At 43.5% G+C, this 20,585-nt stretch overlaps 1 protein-coding gene and 1 long non-coding RNA gene across 3 annotated transcripts; one reads left to right on the top strand and one right to left on the bottom strand.

Annotated features, from left to right (window-relative positions):
* The first annotated feature begins 1,099 nt into the window (after positions 1-1,099).
* Positions 1,100-20,296, top strand: MKRN1 (makorin ring finger protein 1). Its single transcript, XM_042973659.1, is given in 9 exon segments — positions 1,100-1,393; positions 1,396-1,465; positions 8,934-9,062; positions 14,524-14,753; positions 15,446-15,672; positions 17,679-17,893; positions 18,690-18,800; positions 19,360-19,498; positions 19,865-20,296. Coding segments are annotated over 9 exon segments (1,446 nt in total). The 5' UTR covers positions 1,100-1,281; the 3' UTR covers positions 20,078-20,296.
* LOC122235151 lies at positions 10,028-15,491 on the bottom strand. 2 transcript variants are annotated; one of them, XR_006213281.1, is made up of 3 exons: positions 15,408-15,491; positions 14,469-14,857; positions 10,028-10,285 (listed from the first exon to the last, which is right to left on the bottom strand). It is a non-coding gene; the product is annotated as an uncharacterized LOC122235151 (long non-coding RNA). The 2 variants fall into 2 exon arrangements; XR_006213276.1 differs by having other exon boundaries at positions 10,028-10,224.
* Positions 20,297-20,585: the final 289 nt, after the last annotated feature.

The following is a 20,585-nucleotide window of genomic DNA, read 5'->3' as shown; positions in this document are numbered from 1 at the left end:
GAAGTGGGTGGGATGCAAAGACATTTGTTAAAAAAGCTGTTACGAAAAAAAAAAAAGGGGGGGGGGATTGTCTTTGTAGCCATGCTGAGGCTTGGGAGAAACATTGTTTTCTGTTGGCTCTGTCACTGTTCTTATTTGTGTCTGTTAGGTACACTGTGGTCTGGTTGCCAGTGGGGTGGATTTTCACTTTCTTAAGGTAGACTGAAGAAAAGCAAATCGAGGGCTTGGAAACTCAATTTAATATGCAGCATCTGAGAGGAGAGTGGACATTGATGGGGAAATAGGATTATATGCATTTTAATTGTCATAGTTTCACAAATGGCTGTGAGAAGCTGGGAAATTCCAGACACCTTTTGTTATTTGTCATCTGTTAACTATAGTGTGAAAGAATAGTGCTAAGGATTTTCCATGGACTCTCATTTAATTTTTGCAACCACCTGTGTTAGGTGCCATTTTTATTCTTTGAAAGTCAGTGTCTTATTTCATTAACTAATTACAGATCGAGGAAGCAGGAACACTGAGGTAAATTAACTTGCTCAAAGGCACATATAGCTAGGAATGGGGAAGACCAGGAGATCAGGGAGACAAGCTGAGTCCACAATCTTTGCTTGTCTACTATGCTAGTATCTTGGGCTCAGATCACACCGATTGGAGGCATAGAGAAGATTAAGTGTTTACTATGTACAAGGCACTAAACTCAGTGCCTAATCCTCACAGCAACCCTGTGAGGGAGGGCCTACGAGCATCCCCATTTGAGAGATGAGGAAACTGAGGCTTAAGAGAGAATGGGGTATCTGGCCCCAAGTTCGTTCAGCCAATAACTGGTGGAGCCAGCAAATGGGAAATTCTGGATTCCAATGCAAATCCCAATTCCCTCCCAACACGGCATCAGCTTCTACTAGGGAAGTACTCCTAGGTGTGCATGCTTGAAACCTGCACTTCAGTTCCCTAGATGTGGAGTCTCGAGGGTGGCGGGGTGGGGGGACAGTGAGGGCGGGCCCACCTGGTGGAGCCCGGCCCTCGCCCCACCCCCGCGGGCGGAGCTCTCTCGTCCGCCAATCAGAGGATGCTGGGGGCGGGCCGCGGGCGCTGCGGCTCCGGCCCGCAGTTCGAGCGGCTGGAGCGCTCGGGAGACGCGACGAGGGGCCGAGGGGAGCGTGCGGGCGCCCCGGTCTCCTTCCCTTCCCCTCCCCTTGCCTCGCTGCCTTCTCCTCCGGCCGCCGGACCGGAACTATGTGATCCCGGAAGTTCCGGTGCCACTGCTGTGTGGGATAAACAGTAATGGCGGAGGCTGCAGCTCCCGGAACAACAGCCACAACATCAGGAGCAGGAGCGGCAGCGGCGGCGGTGGCAGCGGCCTCCCCCACCCCTATCCCCACAGTCACCTCCCCGTCCCCGGGGGCGGGGGAGGGGGAGGCGGCAGCGACGGCTGCAGCGGCGGCTGGACTAAACAGGTCACCTGCAGGTGAGACGCTGCGCAGCCCGGCGCCGGGTGCCGGGAGGGGGGCCGAGGCGGCGGAGAGGGCACGGAGGAAGGGGCGGGCGGTCTGCCGGGGGCGGGCGGAGGAAGGAAAAGAGCGGCGTTTGGCCGCCGCGGCCTCCCCGCCCGCGCTGCGTCAACCCCCGCCGGCCGCCGCGGCCCGAGCGCGCGCGGGGCCGCCGCACCGCCCGCCGCTCTCCCCGCCCCTCCCTGCGCCAGCCGAGCGGCGCGCCGCGCTGAGGGAAAGGTGGGCTGACTCCTCCCTCCTTCGCATTGTCGCGGGATGCCGCATCCATCCCCTGCCTGCACCTCCGCAGGTTCGGGAAGGGGTGGGTGTTCTTGCCTGGAGCCCGCCTCCCCGCGGCTCTGTGGGGCCGGGGAGCGCAGCCGCGTTCACCGGCGAGGTGGCCTGGCTGTCCGCTGGCTGCCGGGCCCCCGGCGCCTTGTCATCCGTTGGTAACGTCCGCTCGCGTCTCCGCCCCCGCCCTCCGCCGCACCCGAGAAGTAGCTTTTGTTATTTCCTTGTATGTTTATTGAGGTTGGCGGTTCTGAGCTTTGTCTTAGTACCGAGTGCCTGGCTCGGATCCTCTCCTCCGCCTGAAATTGTACGTGCTGCCATTCCCTTCCCGCGGCGAAATGTTTTCTCTTGAAATCCACCCTTCTTACTTTTGAAGGGGAATCAAAGAGCTTGTCGCTCCCGGAGCAGAGCAGTTTTGTTTTGGTTTGGTATATCAGATGCAAGGATGTGGAAAAAAAAAAAAATTAGTGGATGGCGGTTACAGATATGTTGAGTGTACGCATGTAAAAAATGATCGCGCTGTACATACGAGTGCATTTAAATGGGTGTTATGCTTGGGTTTTTTCAGAAGTGATCACTAGCGCCCAGAAGCTTTTCCTTTCTCTAAATCAACCTGGAACGCCAATTTGAACCCGCGTGGGATAATTTCCATACGATACTTAAGAATAGTCTTAACACAGAATTCACTGTCCTGGTGTTAACAGCGATATTGAAGTGTTCTTCTGTAATACACATGTAAGGCATGAAGAATAAGCTTAATAAATAAAGTTTGTTTTCCGCAACGGAATGGAAAAACAAAAGCTATTTTAGAAAGCTTCTTATTTGTATAAGGTAAGAATGGAGTCAAGTGCAGGATCTTAAAGAATGAGAATTTTAAAGTTCCTATTCATGGAACCGGTTGTTTGTGTTTACCATTTTTTTTTCCTCCACAATGCTGCACTTGATTTAAACGTGGTAGTTGGATCTTTTTGAAAAATAGCTAGTGTAACTTTTATATTCCTGAACTTTTAGCCCTTCCCTCTGCAGTCCCAGTCTACCTCTATATGCTGAAAACGTTTTGAATATGTGGGTTCTTTTAAGAAATTCTATACAGTGCTTTGATATTACTTATCTCCAGTCTCAATATAGTCTAGCTTTGAATACCCATCACCAACCAGAAATTACCATACTTCCCCTCATTTTTATCTTGCAGCTGTAACTTGAACCCACCTTTACAGCAGTGCACAGAATTCATGGTCACTTTTTCACTTCACTTTCCCTGCTGTTAGACATTTTCCCTGTTCTTTCTGGTTCCTCACCGGTATGTAATCAATTCAAAATAGCTTACCAGACTAATCATTCCTCTTTGCTGTCTGCCTTTAGGATCTTTGAGTGAATGCAGTATTCTAGATTGTCCCTGGACTGGTGGGAATTTTTTGCCCAGGAACCAGTATATGTTATTTAAAAAATTTGCATAGCTCAGTAATCTAGTATTTTGAAAAGGCATTGTGTGAAAGATACAAGCCTAGATGTACTCGTTTTTTTCTCTGTAAACCTGTATGTAACTTGGAGAAAGTGATCTAAAAGTATAGGTTAGTTGGTGCGTCTTAATTTTAATATTTGACATTGTTTTCAGTTGTTCCATGTACCAATATGATATCCTGTTTTTAAAAAAAACCTTTTTTCTTGGGATAGGACTATGTCAAATATGTCATTTATTGTAGACTTGCAACTTTCTTAGAATAGGGACCCTGTTTCATTTGTCATTATCTGTACTTGGTAACAGCTTGTTGATGTTGGTAAATCCACACGTAAAATGACCCACTTCACGTGCTTGAGGATTCCTTTGCTTTCATTTAAAAAAAGAATGAACTTGTAAGTTTGCAAAGACATTGTTTTGGGAGACTACTTTGTCAGTTATTCATTAAATAAGCATTAGTGCTTACAGTGAGAGATAATGCTAGATGTTCAAGGGAATGTAGAGATGCACTGTATTATAAATATCTTTATTCTGTTTGAAAGCTAAGTCTCCCTTGAATTCAAGATAGTGCCGTATTTTTAGTGTTTTTGCTTATTTCCTTGTGTCTAGCAATTTGACTAAGACTATTTTCTTAGGGCATAATCCTCTTAACAGTTTGTTTCTCCCTTTCCAGTTGACAGACACTTGTTTTTAATTGTTTCAACTCATTTGTATATTCTTGTTGGTTACTATGTTCTTAATATATTTCTCAGAATCGTATCTCACTGTTTTATTTCTGCAGCTTAAGAAAAACCGAACTACATATACCTTTTCTGAGGAACTGTATTATGCTGCCCCCACCTGGCCATTTTTCATATTTTTTATTGGAGGAATATTATGAAGTAGGCGATTGGTTTTAGCTTCTTTGAGTGTGGGATTAAAATAATACTTAAAAGAATAGATGGTAATTTGGCAAGCTGTAATTTTGAATTTAAGACACTGCTTGATTAGAGTGCTTCTGCAGTGGTAGATATAACTGTTTGTCAGTTGAAATAATGTAACAAAAAATACAAGTGTTTCTTTTCTATTTTTTAAAAGGTTTTTTGTTTTTTTGAGTGTAGGTATAGCTTAAATAAAGGAACTTACTCCAGAAAGTCTATGCCAGTGCTGCGATATCCATAGTGAAATTTATTACTTGCAACCAATGTGGTTTTGCTTTGAAGGGGTGACATTGAAAAAGTCACACAGCTCATTAAGAAATTAATTTGTTACTGGCATTACGATTTGCATGACACCTAGGTGTCTTCTACAGTTTTTATTAAATATGTAAGTATTGTTTGTATAGGTATTGTAGGACATAAAAAGAGAAATCCATGGTCCTCAACCACCAAGAATTTACAGTCCAGTTTGAGAAACAGCATACATGCACTCATCAAAAACTAAATATCCCAGTAAGGAATGTCAGCCAGTTAAGTGGTAAATGCCAAGTTCTCATTCAGTAATTTCTGTAAATCCACAGGTAGGTTGTTACAGTGCTACACATGCTTTGAGGGTATTGTTTCTCTTGTACCCTCACAAGCTAATATTGTGGTTTTTGTAACAAATTTTGGCAAACGTGCTTAGATTTCCAAAAGATACACAGTGGGTAGAATCTAGTCGATTATGTTTGTTTTTATTCCTGGACAATGTCTGCCTGGAGTCCCAGAATCTTCAAGGTGGAAGGAACCTTAGAAACCAGGTGGCCCAGCCTTTTACCAAAGGAGGCTTAGTCTGGGCAGTGACATCAAGGTGACTTTGGATGGTGGCTTTTTGGTGGTGGCACTTAAAAATAAAAAGCATTTATTTTGGTTTTGTTTTGGGGAGAAATTCTTGGGAGAGGCTTGCCCTTCTCCACTTTTCTGTTGTAACTTCTATTATGTCATGATCTCTTAGAAATTAGTTGGCAAGGAGGGATTTCACTGTGAGGGTGATAATTCTGGGTGTACCAATACCGTTCACACCACTGAGGGACAAAAGGCAAGAAAAAAAACCCCCAGAAACCCAGACAGTATGTAGTAAACACCATGTAAATTAACGCTTAGTGTTTGGCAGTAACTAATTAGGACTTGTGTTCTAGTGTTTCTGTTGATTCTGCAGTATCCGGTGATTTTGTGTCTGCTTGAATTCCTTGGGTGTTGCTAGTTCTGGACCACAGGAACTTCTTGCTGGGTAGTTCTTTTTCTCAGTCCTCCTGTTGAACCACATATGGTATAGCTTTCTGCAGGAATAGTTCCCGAAAAGGTTGTTCCTTTGTTTTCTGGCTAGATTACTCCAGTTAACTTCAGATCTTCTTGTGGCATGACATCTAGCTGTCTTGCCTTCTTTCTGAACTGATCTGTTCACGTACACCTCCTATCAGGCATGGGAAGAAACCAGTACAGTCCCCAAATGTGGTCTGAGTGTGGGCAGAGTGAAGCTGTGGAAGGCCCAGGTGTAAGGGAGCCAGAGTAGCAACAAAGGCCTAATGCAGTGACTTCACTCACACATACTGCCCTTTTTTTCAAGTTCTAAAATAATAAAGATTGGTGAGACTAAGATGACATCACTAGCAAGTGACAAAGCTGGAAGTGAGTCTCCCACTTCTGATGGGGAGTGCCTGGCTGGCTCCATCCTTTTGAGTTGAGTTTTCACTATCCTTGGGGATTTTCAAGAGTTTCTACCCTTCATGGATGTCAGCAAGTAAATGGTGTATGTTTTACAAAGGTGCTAATGAAGTGTCCTACTGAATGTTAAGTTGCAGGTTTTAGAAAGTTGATCTTGTTTTTTTTTATTTTTTTTTTAATGTTTTTATTTATTTCTGAGAGAGACACAGAGTATAAGCCTCAGAGAGGGAGGGAGACATAGAATCCGAAGCAGGCTCCAGGCTCTGAGCTGCCAGCACAGAGCCCGATGCGGGGCTTGAACCCACGAACAGTGAGATCAGACCTGAGCCGAAGTCGACACTTAACCGACAGAGCCACCCAGGCACCCCGGAAGTTGATCTCCTTAAATGAAGCAACTTGTTTAAGAACCCAAGTTATGGTCAGGCAGGGAGTGGTGGAAGATGAAATCTGACATAGTGAAGAGGGTCATAAACCCAAGTACAGCAGTTGAATGAAAACTTGGCAAATGGGATTTAAAAACAAACCTAAAATTTCAAGTATTGTGCCTGAGATTTAGATGCTTCCTTCCCAGCTGGAAATCTTTAGAGGGTTTATCAAGCCTTAAAACTGAATCAATAAATGGTCTGTGTATCTCTGACTTAAGATTGATCCCGAAGAAATATCAAAGGTATAGACACCTTTGCTTTAAAAAGCAAAAGTTCCCACCAGGGATGAGACAGTAAACAACTGTATTCAGACACCTTTGTCTTGTGTTTAAAAAGCAAAAGTTCCTACCAGGGATGAGACAGTAAACAACTGTATTCAGACACCTTTGTCTTGTGTTTAAAAAGCAAAAGTTCCTACCAGGGATGAGACAGTAAACAACTGTATTCAGACACCTTTGTCTTGTGTTTAAAAAGCAAAAGTTCCTACCAGGGATGAGACAGTAAACAACTGTATTCAGACACCTTTGTCTTGTGTTTAAAAAGCAAAAGTTCCTACCAGGGATGAGACAGTAAACAACTATATTCAGGCGTGGACACTGTTTCAAATGGATAACCTATTAGCAACTGGATACTTGATATATAATACTTTGAGGCATAATTATACTGTAGTGGTGATTACAATGTAATTATCATTGGCTTGTTTAGGTGTTGGGTGTGTGTGTAATGTTGATGTCTTCATTTATGCAGTCAGAAATTATCTATTGATAGAGCTAGTTTAGTTGCCCTGTAGTTGAGCATAGGTTCAGACCTGAGTTAGATTATGGCAAACCTAGTAACAGTTGAAGTTAGGTTATAGTTATAATTTGACTTCCAATTCTATTTTTATATTTTTTTAATGGACTGCAGTCATAGCACTTCAGGATCTTGATCTTTTTAACTGTTTCTACCAGTATGTTACATTCTTGCCATCTTACCTGCTGTCACCTAGAAGGTTCACTTGCAGGTAATCCCTGAATAGAACTATTCACATTCGAATTTGGGGACAGTTCAATTGAAGGAACTTCTTCAGAGGTTCCTTAGGTAAATCTGAATATTTTTTTACATACCATCCAGTGGGCAAGGGGCTTGTACTTTGTTACTGTACCTACCAGCTGTAGATAACTGTGACACTCTTGGATATAGTGATGTCATCTGCAAGACCAGCCATATTTACACCCATGAAATAGGCACTTTTTTCTTATTCTGCCAGCTGTACATAGATGCATATTTGGGGGAGTTGTGGCCTGCCAAAATTAAATCTTCATTACTCTGCTCAAGAGAAAGAGACCATTAAAGGAAGGACCAAAGAATTTACATTTTTAAAGAATGTTTATTCATTTTTGAGAGATAGCGCAGGTGGGGGAGGAGCAGAGAGAGGGGGGGAGGGAGACACAGAATCCCAAGTAAGCTCTAGGCTCCAAGCTGTCAGCACAGAGCCTGATGCAGCGCTTGAACCCACAAACTGAGATAAGGACCCAAACCTAAGTACACTTAATCAACTGAGCCACCCCGGTGCCCCGGACCAAAGAATTAAAAACAAAAAACAAAAACCCTGACAGAAGTCAGTGGTGGGAAGATGGATGGTGGTGGTGGTGGTTCTACTCACTTGACATGATTAGGGTTATCTATAAAAATAAGACCCGTATCACTTACCTAATCCACATAAGTTACACTTAGAGAAATACGGACACCCCCAGTTTCTGATTTAGTAGATAGGCAGTGAGGTCTCAATGTTTGCATTGCTAGCACATTCCCAGGTGGTGCTGGTGCTGCCTAGTCCGGATTCCCTTAGGAAATAAGTCCTACTAATTCCGACTGTGATACTTGGTGTTTGGAAGCTGCTGGTTAGATACACATGTAACCCTTTAAGGCACAGGAACAACATACTAACCATAGGACATCGTGATTGCCCTTTAACTCTGTGGCAAAATTGGTTTTTATTTTCACATGTGGATTTGAAAGAATTAAAATGGTTTCTTGAAGTACAGTAGTCTGACCCGTTGTGGTCTGCATTGCTTCTTGATTATCTTTGACTTTTTTACAGATAGAGCTGCTATTACTGGCTAAAGTTAGTGGAAAACAAGAAGCTACCTCCTCAGGACTGTAAAATGAGAACAGTGGTCAGACTTAACCCTGCAAAGATAAGATTAATACCAGCCTCAAAGTTTAAATCTGAATTGGTGCACATATGCATAGGCAGCCTTCCTGTGGTACCATAATGGATAATCTTGTCATACGGTCTAATTCTACGTGTTCTGTGTTCATTTCACATGTAATAGAATGTATTGCTGCCATGCAGTACTAGTATATTACTGATACATTGGCTAAGAATTCTTTTAGTGCTGGCTCTAGACTTTTCACTTATTTATTTTTAACGTTTATGTATTTCTGAGAGACTGGGCACCAGCAGGAGAGGGGCAGAGAGAGAGAGGGAGGGAGACACACAATCCAAAGCAGGCTTCAGGTTCAGCGCAGAGCCGGACGCAGGCTCTAACCAATGAGCTGTGAGATCATGACCTGAGTTGAGGTCGGACACTTAACCAGCTGAGCCACCCAGGTGCCCCTGGCTTTAGACTTTTTAAATCCAATTTTGTGGTTCTTCTTCTCACAGGTATTTCATGCATGGGGTTTGTAAGGAAGGAGATAACTGTCGCTACTCGCATGACCTCTCTGACAGTCCGTATGGTATAGTGTGCAAGTATTTTCAGCGAGGATACTGTATTTACGGAGACCGCTGCAGGTAAGAATTCTACAGATCAGTTTTGTTCAGGTGTGGATTGGGAGAGATTGGGAGAAAAGATAAGAGTAAGACACATAATTCCAATAATCTGTCTTTGAATTGGTACCATAATCTGAAATTGCAATTGAGCAGAAAACACGTGTTCTAGTTACCTGTTTGTTACAAATTACTGGGAGATTCAGCAATTTAGAAATAATAGACATTGTCTCATAGTTTCTGGGGGCCAGAATCTGGGCATGGCTTAGCTGAGTGGTTCTAGCTCTGAGCCTCCCAAGATTGCAATCAAGATTTCTGGCAGAACTGGCATTATCTGAAGTCTTGGGGTTGGAGGATCACTTCTAGGGTGGTTCGCTCACTCGACTATCGGTGAGACCTCAGTTCGCACCACACAGACCTCTCCCTGGGGCTGCTCAGCGTCCACATACTTGGTAGCTATCTTTTCCCCAGAGCCAGTGATTCAAGAGAGCCAGCAAGGACAAAGCCACAATGCCTTTTATGACCTGGTCTCAGAAGTCCCACACTCCCTTCCACTATATTCTGTTTATTATAAACAAGTCAGCAAGTCCCAGCGCACGTTCAAGGGGAGAGTGATTGGGCTCCACCTTTTGAAAGGAGTAGTGGCAAAGAATTCTGGACATATTTTAAACGATCACAGTAGGTGAGACATTTTGGGAATGTCAGCCAATTTTAGCATTCTTTCAGAAAAGGATTATGTCAATGCTTGTGTTCAAATGCTAAAGGGTTCAAAAGACTGAATTACTGATGGGTGGGATATTAATGTTAGGTCATCCCACATGCATTTTACTAGGAAGTTACTAAGGACAAAGTTTTTTTTCATATGACTAGAAGCTGAGAAGTGGAACCTCTGGTATCTGAGTTTAAGTCAATCATTTTACTTTTTGCTGATTTTTTTTTTTTCCTTTCAGTATTACTGGAGACGGGGACAAATGACAGTGACACTCTACTCCAAAAAATACCCCTCCCCCCCAGGTTTATTTATCCTTTTTAGTCACAGTATGAAGGGGGGGGGTGTCTAGAGCCCTATCATACTAAATATAAAAGCATTTCTTCATGGGCTGGTCTCTGCAGGTGCTCTAGGCCGATTAATTGTAGGGGAGCTGGGTTCTTTGCCTTGCCAGTCTGTTGAGGATCCTTGTAAACTCTGTCCAGGGAGAGAGGAAATGTCAAGAGGAGATGAGTCCAGAGATGTCCTGGAGAGTGTGCTGTGTGACAGGAGGAGGGGAAGTATGGCTAGTTAACTTATTCCTCTTATCCAGTAGAGGCACTCACCTGATTGGGTCATATAGGTGGAATGAATGAAAAAAAGGTTGAACTGAAGAAATCTAAGCTAAGGCCTGGGCTCTGTGTTAATCATCAGCTTATTTTTCAGGTAGCTTTGCCAGCCCCAGTGGCATTTCGTGTTCTCCTTTGGGACTAAGTAGAAAGAGTGTAGAAGTCCCATCTTCAGCATATTCCTGTAATCCGTGAGTTTCCTTGTGGTAGACGGAGGTTGAAGGCCAGGGAGGAGCCCTTGTTTTGGTGAGGCTCTGACATTTAGGCAGATGTGAGTCACCTAATAAGTTTGCTTTATAGGAAAGGTGCAGCTCCCTCTCTGGGGAATAGTCCTGATTTGAGCTCGATTTAGAGCCCTTCGGATAAAGTGAAAGGAGTTAGGGAAACCTGTGTATTAATAGCCTGCCTGAAAGGAAGCTTCGGTGGTAATTGTTTGGGACAGATAGACTGGTCTAGGCGATTTTTTTTTTTTTTTTTTTTTTTTTGGTTCGTTTAGAGAGTCCTGTCGGGGAGGGGCAGAGAGAGAGAGGGAAAGAGAGAATCCCAAACAGACTCCACAGTGACGGGGCAGAGCCTGCCTCTGAGGCTTAGCCTCACAAACCACAAACCGTGACCTGAGCCCGAATCAAGAGTCGCTTAACCAACTGAGCCACCCAGGCACCCCTAATAGGCGATCATTAAAAGACTGATTCTAGACTAGCTAACGAAGGAATTTTACGGAGGTGCTTGTTCCAAGACTGCTTATTTTCTTGTTAAAATTACACTTGGATGATTTAAACTTTCACTCTTATGGTATAGGGATTTTTTAAATATAACTTGGCCAATGCCCAGAGATTTCAATTAATTGAACTCCTCACAGAGGGAGTAGTTTATAATGAAAGATAAAAGTCCTAGTTCCAACAGTTCAGAAAAATTACTGCATCAGTGTTTGCTAGTGGTGACACTTGTGAAGTGAGGCCGTTCTTGCCCAGAGCTGGTGGTACACATGGCAGGAAGTCTAGTATCCTTTGCCCCCACCTGCTGAATGCTATTAGAACTCCCTCGTTTCCTTTGTCTTTTTTTTTTGTTTAAGTTTTATTTAAGTTACCTCTGCCCAACGAGGGGCTCAAACTCACAACCCTGATGTGAGGAGTTGCATGTTCTTCCAACTGAGCCAGCCAGGCGACCTTCCCTCCTTGTTTCTGGACACGAGTGGAGAACCTTGGTTGATGGGTGACAACCTTTGCTATGGTAGGCTATTACCCTATAGACCCACTGAGTCCCATAAATTAAAATATTTAAAGTTGGGTGCCTGGGTGGCTTAGTCGGTTAAGTGCTGGACATTGGCTCAGGTTATGATCTCAAGGCTCTGTTCATGAGTTTGAGCCCCACATCAGGCTCTGTGCTGATAGCTCAGAGCCTGGAGCCTGATTCAAATTCTGTCTCTCTCTGCCCCTTCCCCACTTGTACTCTGTCTCTGTCTCTCAAAAATAAACATTAAAAAAATTTTTAAATATTTATTTATTAAAAAAAATTTTTTTTATGTTTGTTTATTTTTGAGAGAGAGAGAGAGAGAGAGAGACCGAGCTTGAGAGGGGAAGGGCCATATAGAGAGAGGGAGACAAAGAATCTGAAGCAGGCTCCAGGCTCCGAGCTGTCAGCACATAGCTCGATGCGGGGCTCTCACAAACCACGAGATCGTGAGCCAAAGTCTGACGCTCAACCAACTGAGCCACCCAGGTGCCCCTAATTTTTAAAATATTTAAACACAGATACCAGACTTTGGAATGATTGGAGGTGGGAAGTAGCCAACTGGAGAGAAAAATGTTTATCTTCTCTTAGAGCTGGAAGGAAAATTGATTAAACTTCCTTAGATAGAAATTGATCCTATATCAAAGTATTCTTTGCAAGATGTGAAAGAAAAGCTCAATATTAGTTTCAGTGTTGTCTCAGCATTATTTCTTCACTTAACACTTTGTAAGGTCACCGATTCTGTGATAACCCATTAAAGAATTAACTTAATTATAATGAAGACATTGTCTTGGGCTCTGAATCCAGTAGATCCGAGAGTCCTTTTAAGCAGGACTTGGCAGATTTTTTCTGTACGGGACCAGAAAATAAATTTTTGGCTACGCAGGCCACGTGGTTTCTTGTCATACAAAAGCAGCCATAGATAATACATAAGCTGCTGGGTGTGATTCTGTTCCCATGAAACTTTATTTGGGATGCTAAAATTTTAGTTCCGTATAATGTTCATGTGTCCTAAAGTGATCTTTTTTTCCAACCAATTTAAAATGGTGAAACCAGGAACACAAGTCAGGTTGCTGCCTGAATCTGTGTCTCCTGGATTGCAATTCTAGTTGCTCCCCCAAAAAGAATGAAAAATAATAATCAACAAATGTCAATGGGCGCCTGGCTGGCTCGGTTGGTGGAGCGCGTGATTCTTGATCTCAGGTTGTGAGTTGAGGTCCCACGTTGGGCATAGAGCTCACTTTTAAAAATAAATAGATAATTTAAATGTTGTAAATGTGTTTTAGAATCAAAGGAATATATACCATTTAAACATAAAAATGTCAAAACTACTTTTAGCTCTGGTTGAATTTGGTCTGAGGGTCTGAGACCGATCCCTGTTCCTAAAGTCCATGCTTCACTGAACCATATTTTTTGCCTTTCAAAATGAGAGTCTTGCTGTTTATTTGTACTTGATCTCTCCTAGTGCTTACTCACAAATCTTTGCTTCAGAGTCACATTTTATATAGATCTATTCTGCACTAAGGGAATAGCTTTGCCTAAATAAGCAGATTTGATTTAAAAAGTTACTTTTCGGGGGGGGTGCCTGGGTGGCTCAGTTGGTTGACTTTCCAACTCTTGATTTCAGCTCATTATGATCTCATTCATGCTTCTTGGAATCAAGCCCCATGTTGGGTCTCTGCTAACAGTGTGGAGCCTGCTAGGGATCCTGTCTGTGCCCCTCCCCTGCTTACATGCTCTCAAAATAAATAAGCTTAAAAAATGTATGAAAGAAAATACTGTCTCTCCGTTTAATAGTGTGAACATTTTAATGTGTGTGTTGGTAAAATGTTCCATGTTTCTGCTTGTTGAATTTGTCACCCTTGCATTTTTTCTTTAATTTTATTTATTGAGAGAGAGAGAGGGGGTGTGTGTATAAAAATGGGAGGGGCAGAAGGAGAGAGAGGATCTCAAGCAGGCTCCATGCTCAGTGACAAGAGTGGAGCCCCATGTTGATCCTGTGACCCTGGGATCCTAACCTGAGCTAAAAGAGTGGGAGGCTCAGCCCCTCCCTAAGTCACCCAGGCCACCCTAGCATTGCTTTGGTCAGTTTTGGCTGCCCGGGGTCTTTAGCATAGTTGCCATGGAAACTGCAGGATTTCCCCCCCCCACCCCCCGCCCCCATTGGAGTAGAATCTAAGGGGTAGTGGGTGGTCTGTGACAGGGTGGGTAAACTCTGGTGTGTAGGCCAAACGTGGCCAAAAGCTCTTTCGATAAATGAAGTTTATGAAGTTTTACTGGAATACACATGTATAGTATGTACCCATGTACAGTCACTTAAGTAACACCTATGGTGGCCTTTGAAGTAAAATCACAGAGTTTAATAGTAATAGTTATGGCAGTGACAGTATGACCTGCAAAGCATAAAGTATGTGTTTGACCCTTTATTTTTTTTTATTTAAAAACAATTTTTTTTAATGTTTATTTAGTTTTGAGACAGAGACAGAGCATGAGCAGGGAAGGGGCAGAGAGAGAGAGGGAGACACAGAATGTGAAGCAGGCTCCAGGCTCTGAGCTGTCAGCACAGAGCCCGACGCAGGGCTCGAACTCACGGACTGAGATCATGACCTGAGCCGAAGTCGGACGCTTAACCGACTGAGCCACCCAGGCACCCCGTGTTTGACCCTTTAGTGTTTGCTTGACCGCTGGTCTATGACCTTGCTTCTCACAGTGTAGTCCTTGGGCTAGCAGTATTCTCATCCTGTGGGGCCTTGGTAGACCTGGAGAATCCTCGGCTCTGCTCCAGACTAAGAAATTAGGTATCTGCCTTTTAACAATTTCCCAGCTGATTCATTGGTACCATAGTTTGAAAAGAACCCAAAGATAGGATCAGGAAATACATACCCCATTTGGGGCTGCTGGTGAGACAGTGACTGCTGACTTTAAATTTTTCTTTTAGATATGAACATAGCAAGCCACTGAAACAGGAAGAAGTGACTGTGGCAGATCTAACTGCAAAATCATCCCTTGCTGCTTCCTCAAGTCTCTCATCGGTAGTTGGACCAGTTGTTGAAATGAATACGGGCGAAGCCGACTCACGAAATTCAAACTTTGCAAGTGTAGGAGCAGGTTCAGAAGACTGGGTGAATGCCATTGAGTTTGTTCCTGGCCAGCCCTACTGTGGCCGTAGTGAGTATTTGGAAGACTAAAACCAGCTTAGGGCACTAGGCAGTAGTCCATCCTTTAGGTGGGTTTCACAGCCTTCTACTTACACTCTTCATGTTTAACCTAATCTGTAAAAAAAAATATTTTTTAACGTTTATTTATTATTGAGAGACAGAGCATGAGCAGGGGAGGGGCAGAGAGAGGAGGAGACACAGAATCCGAAGCAGGCTCCAGGCTCCAAGCTATCAGCACAGAGCCCGACATGGGGCCCAAACCCACAAACTGAGGTCATGAGCCGAAGCCAGATGCTTAACGGATGCTTAACCAACTGAGACACCCAGGCGCCCCTTAACCTAATCTTAATACACTAAATTGGATTACCTAAGATTTACCTATGGAGTGAAAGAAACTTTGATCCCAATAATAGTGAATTTAGAATGTTTTGAAAAACTGAAGCTTCTTTTGCCTCTTTTCTTTAATCAGTGCCATTGTAGAAGAGGTGCCTAAAAAGTTTTGTTTTCTTTTAAATAAGCCCATTCATGGAAATATCAGCATTAGAAAGATTTGTTTCAGGAGTAAAGGGATTAAATAGACTGTTGGGCCTTTAATTGAAGTTCTCATTTTTTCTTTTCAGTTAGGTTCTCAGTTACTACCTTATAGTTCATATTTCCCCCTTACCCATTTTGGACCTTTACTGCCCTCTTAAACATTTTCAGCTGCCCCTTCCTGCCCTGAAGCACCCCCGCAGGGCTCAGTGACCAAGGAAGAATGTGAGAAGGAGCAAACCGTGGCTGAAACAAAGAAGCAGCTTTGCCCGTATGCCGCCGTGGGAGAGTGCCGGTACGGGGAGAACTGCGTGTATCTCCACGGAGACTCCTGTGACATGTGTGGGCTGCAGGTTCTCCATCCCATGGACGCTGCCCAGAGATCACAACATATAAAAGTAAGTCAGCGGGGTCATGTGCTAATAGGTTTGAGATGGGATTTCCCCTTTCACAAGCATTGTTAATTTCAGAGAAACGCTTGGTGAATTCAGTGGTTTTATCTCTTGGGCTCTGAATACCTTATCACGAAATCATCCTTTCAGAATTCAGACCATGGGCTCTTTCTTCTCTTTAAATGTTTTCATTTTCTTTAAAAGTGTTTATTTAAGTGCTGTCTGTACTCAATGTGGGGCTTGAACTCATGACCCTGAGATCAAGAGACACATGCTCTTAAACTAGCCAGGCACCTTCCTTTTTTTTTTTTTAAATGCCAACAGTTTTTCCGAGATTCACATTCCATAGAATTTACTCTTCTAAGATTGTCTCATTGTTTTTAAGTCTATCAACATAGTTGTGCAACCATTACCATGATTGTGATTTTAGGACATTTTCATCATCCCCAAAAGACACTTCGTGCCCCTTAGCTCCATTACTCCATCCTGCCCTTCGTCCAGCTCCTGACAATAAATAACTGATCTACTTTCTGTCTCTCTGGATTTCCCTGTTGTGGGGATCGCTTCTGAATGAAATCCTATATGTCTATCAGTACTTCATTCCTTCTGGCTGAATACAATTCACTGCATAGCTGTACCACATTTTATCTTTCCAGTCATCATTTGAATGGACACTTGGATTGTTTCCCCCTTGGCAGTCTCTTGGAGAGTAGCATTGCTGGGTCCTAGGAAACCACTGCCAGGCATTCTCCACGGTGATGGCACCGCTTTACCTTTCAAACCCAAAGGGTGCAGATTGCAGGCTACGGTTTTAAGCCCATTGCAGCATAAATTTTTTGTTGAGAAAACGTTGCATTATGAATCTTATTTATTGGAGCAGATTTTGCCTCCAATCGTTATCATTTCTGTTGAATAAAAATTAATTTGGTTGTTGGGTAAAGCATGATGTAGGATAGACATAGTTTGAATCCTACCTTCACAGCATGTTGGTTGTGTGAATTAGGCAAGTTAAATAAATCGTTCAGGTATGTTTTGGGGATAGTTAAGCGTTTTTTTTGTCTTGTCTCTTTTTGTAATGTCTGTTTCTGAAGATTGTTTAAAAAGAGGTTTCAGAAAGATAAAATGTACTAAAATGTGGTTATGTGGACTTATGGGTGACTTTTTGGTTGCTTTTTTGTATTTCCTATAATTACCATGTTTCTTATAAAATGAAAAAGTATGTGTAGTGTAATACATGTCAGTTACACCTCCCTTAAAACAAAGGGTGGGACATCTACACAAATCTGTACATGAATATTCAGAGTAGTGTAAATTTTTTTTTTTTTTAAGTTTATTTAGGTAATCTCTACATGCAGATAGCCTTCCACAGTGTAGATAACTGACCAAGCCAGTCCCTAAAGGACACATTTATATGATATGCCCCGGGATAAGCATAGCCAAAGATTACTAGTTGCCTAGGACTGGGAGGCTGGTTTCAGGGGAGTTGAGTGACTGCTGTGGGAGTGGCGTTTTTCTTGGGGTAACGGACACATTCTCCTATTGATTGTGGGGATGGTTACATAACTAAACTGCACCCTTTGAAAGAATGAATTAAAATGGTATGTGAAGTATACCTCAATAAAGCTGGTTTTTCTTTTAATGTGAAAATTAGGTGCCTGGCACATAGTTGTCCCCTAGTAAATATTAGTCTCCTTCATCCTTAATGAGATCAATAAACAGTATGAAAAAGTCTCCAACATGTATCATAACGCAGAGGGTGAAGAAAACTGGGTGACACCTCTCCTCCGCCCCCCCCCCCCCGTTCTTCAAGTTGCATTATTCTAGTTTTACTTTGTAATGATGTAAAGATCCAAAAGGTTACTGTATTTGCTTGTGAACAAAGCTGCTTTCGATGTCCAATTGGGAACCTCTTTTTTGGGTGACTTGATTTCTCTGAACACCAGTCTTGAGCTATCAGTGGAAGTCTTCGTTGTTCAGTGACTTGATCACACTTCTCTCTCTACTGTCTCTAGTCCTGCATCGAGGCCCATGAGAAGGACATGGAGCTCTCGTTCGCTGTCCAGCGCAGCAAGGACATGGTCTGCGGGGTCTGCATGGAGGTGGTCTATGAGAAAGCCAGCCCCAGCGAGCGCCGCTTTGGGATTCTCTCCAACTGCAGCCACACTTACTGTCTCAAGTGTATTCGCAAGTGGAGGAGTGCTAAGCAATTTGAGAGCAAGATCATAAAGTGAGACTCCTCCCCAATCTCCGTTTGTGCTTTCTATTTTGGGGAAGAATTTAGTATCTTGTGCCAACTTTCAACCAGATGGACCGCACTTAAATGCATGCATTTTATCTTGAAACTGGGGTATTCTAATTGGGACTTCTCCTTTGTATTTTCCGCTAGCTTCTAGGTTAGTTGGTATAGGTCTACTTTTCATTTGAACGAGGAAACCCTGTGTATCAGTTAGTAGATTCTTCGTGCTTTTTCTGAGGAGATTGTGTTTAATGGATTAGCCAGTTTAGGCTCAGCGAACAAACTTATCTAGCTCTGAATGTATGTTTCCTGACGTTTTACATTTTCCACTTTCCTATTCCATCCATTAAGCTAGCCAATAATCCACCATCCTTTAAAGATTGTTCTCATAACTGAACAAAGACTACATAATCTAAACAGAGCAAAGTTACAAGAAATAAATCTATTTAAACGAAAGAAAAAGGAGTCCGTGTGAAATGTCTTCTTTGGTTGTTTTTTTTGTTTTGTTTTTTTATTTTTTTGTTTTTATTTTTTAACCGAAGTTGTTGTTGTTATTATCATTATTATTTTGAGTGAATTGGCTAGCCATTGAATTGAATTTATGAAGGAGTTTGTCTTGCCTCAGAGGAAATGGTCAGTTGTGTGACAGTGTGTGGAACCCTTTCAGGAAATGCCCACTTGCCTTTCAGTTAAGTCTTTAAGTATGGAGGTGACACATCAGGGTGTGTCCTTGAAGAGTGGGCCTGTAAAGGGGGATATGCACTGCAGCCTGTTCATTGTTTCCCAGGTCCTGCCCAGAATGCCGGATCACATCTAACTTTGTCATTCCAAGTGAGTACTGGGTGGAGGAGAAAGAAGAGAAGCAGAAACTCATTCAGAAATACAAAGAGGCAATGAGGTATGAGCACTGCAGCCTTTTCTCAGGCTAAGATCCCAACGTGGCTTGGGTTCACTTTGAAAAGAACAGTGCTGCATTATATACTCCTACCTCCTTCCTACCCTTTCTTTGACTTCCCAGTACAGTTTCTTGTGTCGCCCCTGATTACACTTCCCCGTTGTGTACCTGGCTATAACACAGTCCTTGGGGTGCCCGCCAAGGGACTGTGTTATAACGAAGTCTATACTGCTGATTGCTGAAACCCCATGAGTGGGGTTCTGCCTTCTTCTGCGTCCATGTTCTAGTTGTCCTATGTGCTTGTGTGTGGGCTTCTAGAAGATTTTCTCTCTGCTGGATCTGCGGTACTGGAGCTGTTGCAAACAGCATAGACTTGAACAGAGTGTCTGTTTCTAGTTAGTGTTTCATGCCTTCGTGCACACATGTTTAAAAACACACCTTGGGGAGGGCTGTGAACGAACATGCTGGTTCTATCCCTACCTGTTTAACGAAATACCGGATGATAGTCAAATACAGACCTGAAATCCACTGTGAATAAGGGTTGCGATATTTTCCTTTCCAGCAACAAGGCGTGCAGGTATTTTGATGAAGGACGTGGGAGCTGCCCATTTGGAGGGAACTGTTTTTACAAGCATGCGTACCCTGATGGCCGTAGAGAGGAGCCACAGAGACAGAAAGTGGGAACATCAAGCAGATACCGGGTAACTCTCGCTGTTTTTTTCAAGGAGGGGAAATTCCACGCTATCCGTTGAGTCCTGCACAGATTGGGGTAGGGGAAGGAGATTACCGCACAGGTCTGGGAGTGAGACTGGAGGATGAGAGGTGGAGAGAGCCACCTCAGGAAATGGGGAGGGATAGGAGAGGAAAATGTGATACAGAGTGCCCAGAGCTCTAGCCTAAACGGTTTGCATCAAGTAACCAGAGGGTAGGAATTGGTAAAGTCGAAACCCTAAATGAGAAGTCTGTTCGTCATGCCCTCTGGTGTGCTGGACGGTTTGCCTTAGAAACACCAGGATAGAAGATGCTACTCGACAGTGCCCTCCCTATCATGGCCTTGTTTTTTACAGGCCCAACGAAGGAACCACTTCTGGGAGCTCATTGAGGAAAGAGAGAACAGCAACCCATTTGACAACGACGAAGAGGAGGTTGTCACCTTTGAGCTGGGCGAGATGTTGCTTATGCTTTTGGCCGCAGGTGGGGACGACGACCTGACAGACTCTGAAGACGAGTGGGACTTGTTTCATGATGAGCTGGAAGATTTTTATGACTTGGATCTATAGCAGCTTTGCGTGGCGCACTGGTCTGCCGAGCCTCAGCCAGGAGCCGTCCCCGTGGTGGTGTGGCAGTGCCCGTGTTTCTGTCCTAGGCAGGCCTATCCAATCCAGGTGCTGTCGTGGTCCTTTTTACCCAGGGCCTGTCTTCTCGTCCCCTCACCTTCCCCCAAGGAGTGTGTTGTCTCCTCTGTTTCCAGAAGTTACAAAAATAAATCTTAAAGCTAGTTTTTTTTCGTAACATGGATTTAACTGTCAGACAGAGTAGGTTAGTTGCGCCATCTGTTTCCCACCAGATTCACACGGTTCTAGGGTAGCGTTTACGGACTTTTCCACACTCTACTTTGAGGACCCCGGGTTCAAAGGTAACAGCGCGGGCCCCGCTTTCGGGTCCAAGAACAGGCGTGACAGGTGAAGGGTCTGGACTGTGGCAAGTAGCCTGCTGCAGACTCACAAAGTGGATGCTTGAGGCTTCTGGTGAAATCTGCACATCTGTGTTTTTACATCTATCTGTTCC

This window comes from Panthera tigris, chromosome A2 (assembly GCF_018350195.1).
Source record: "Panthera tigris isolate Pti1 chromosome A2, P.tigris_Pti1_mat1.1, whole genome shotgun sequence".
NCBI lineage: Eukaryota > Metazoa > Chordata > Mammalia > Carnivora > Felidae > Panthera > Panthera tigris.
This window is presented reverse-complemented; position numbering and strand designations above follow the sequence as displayed.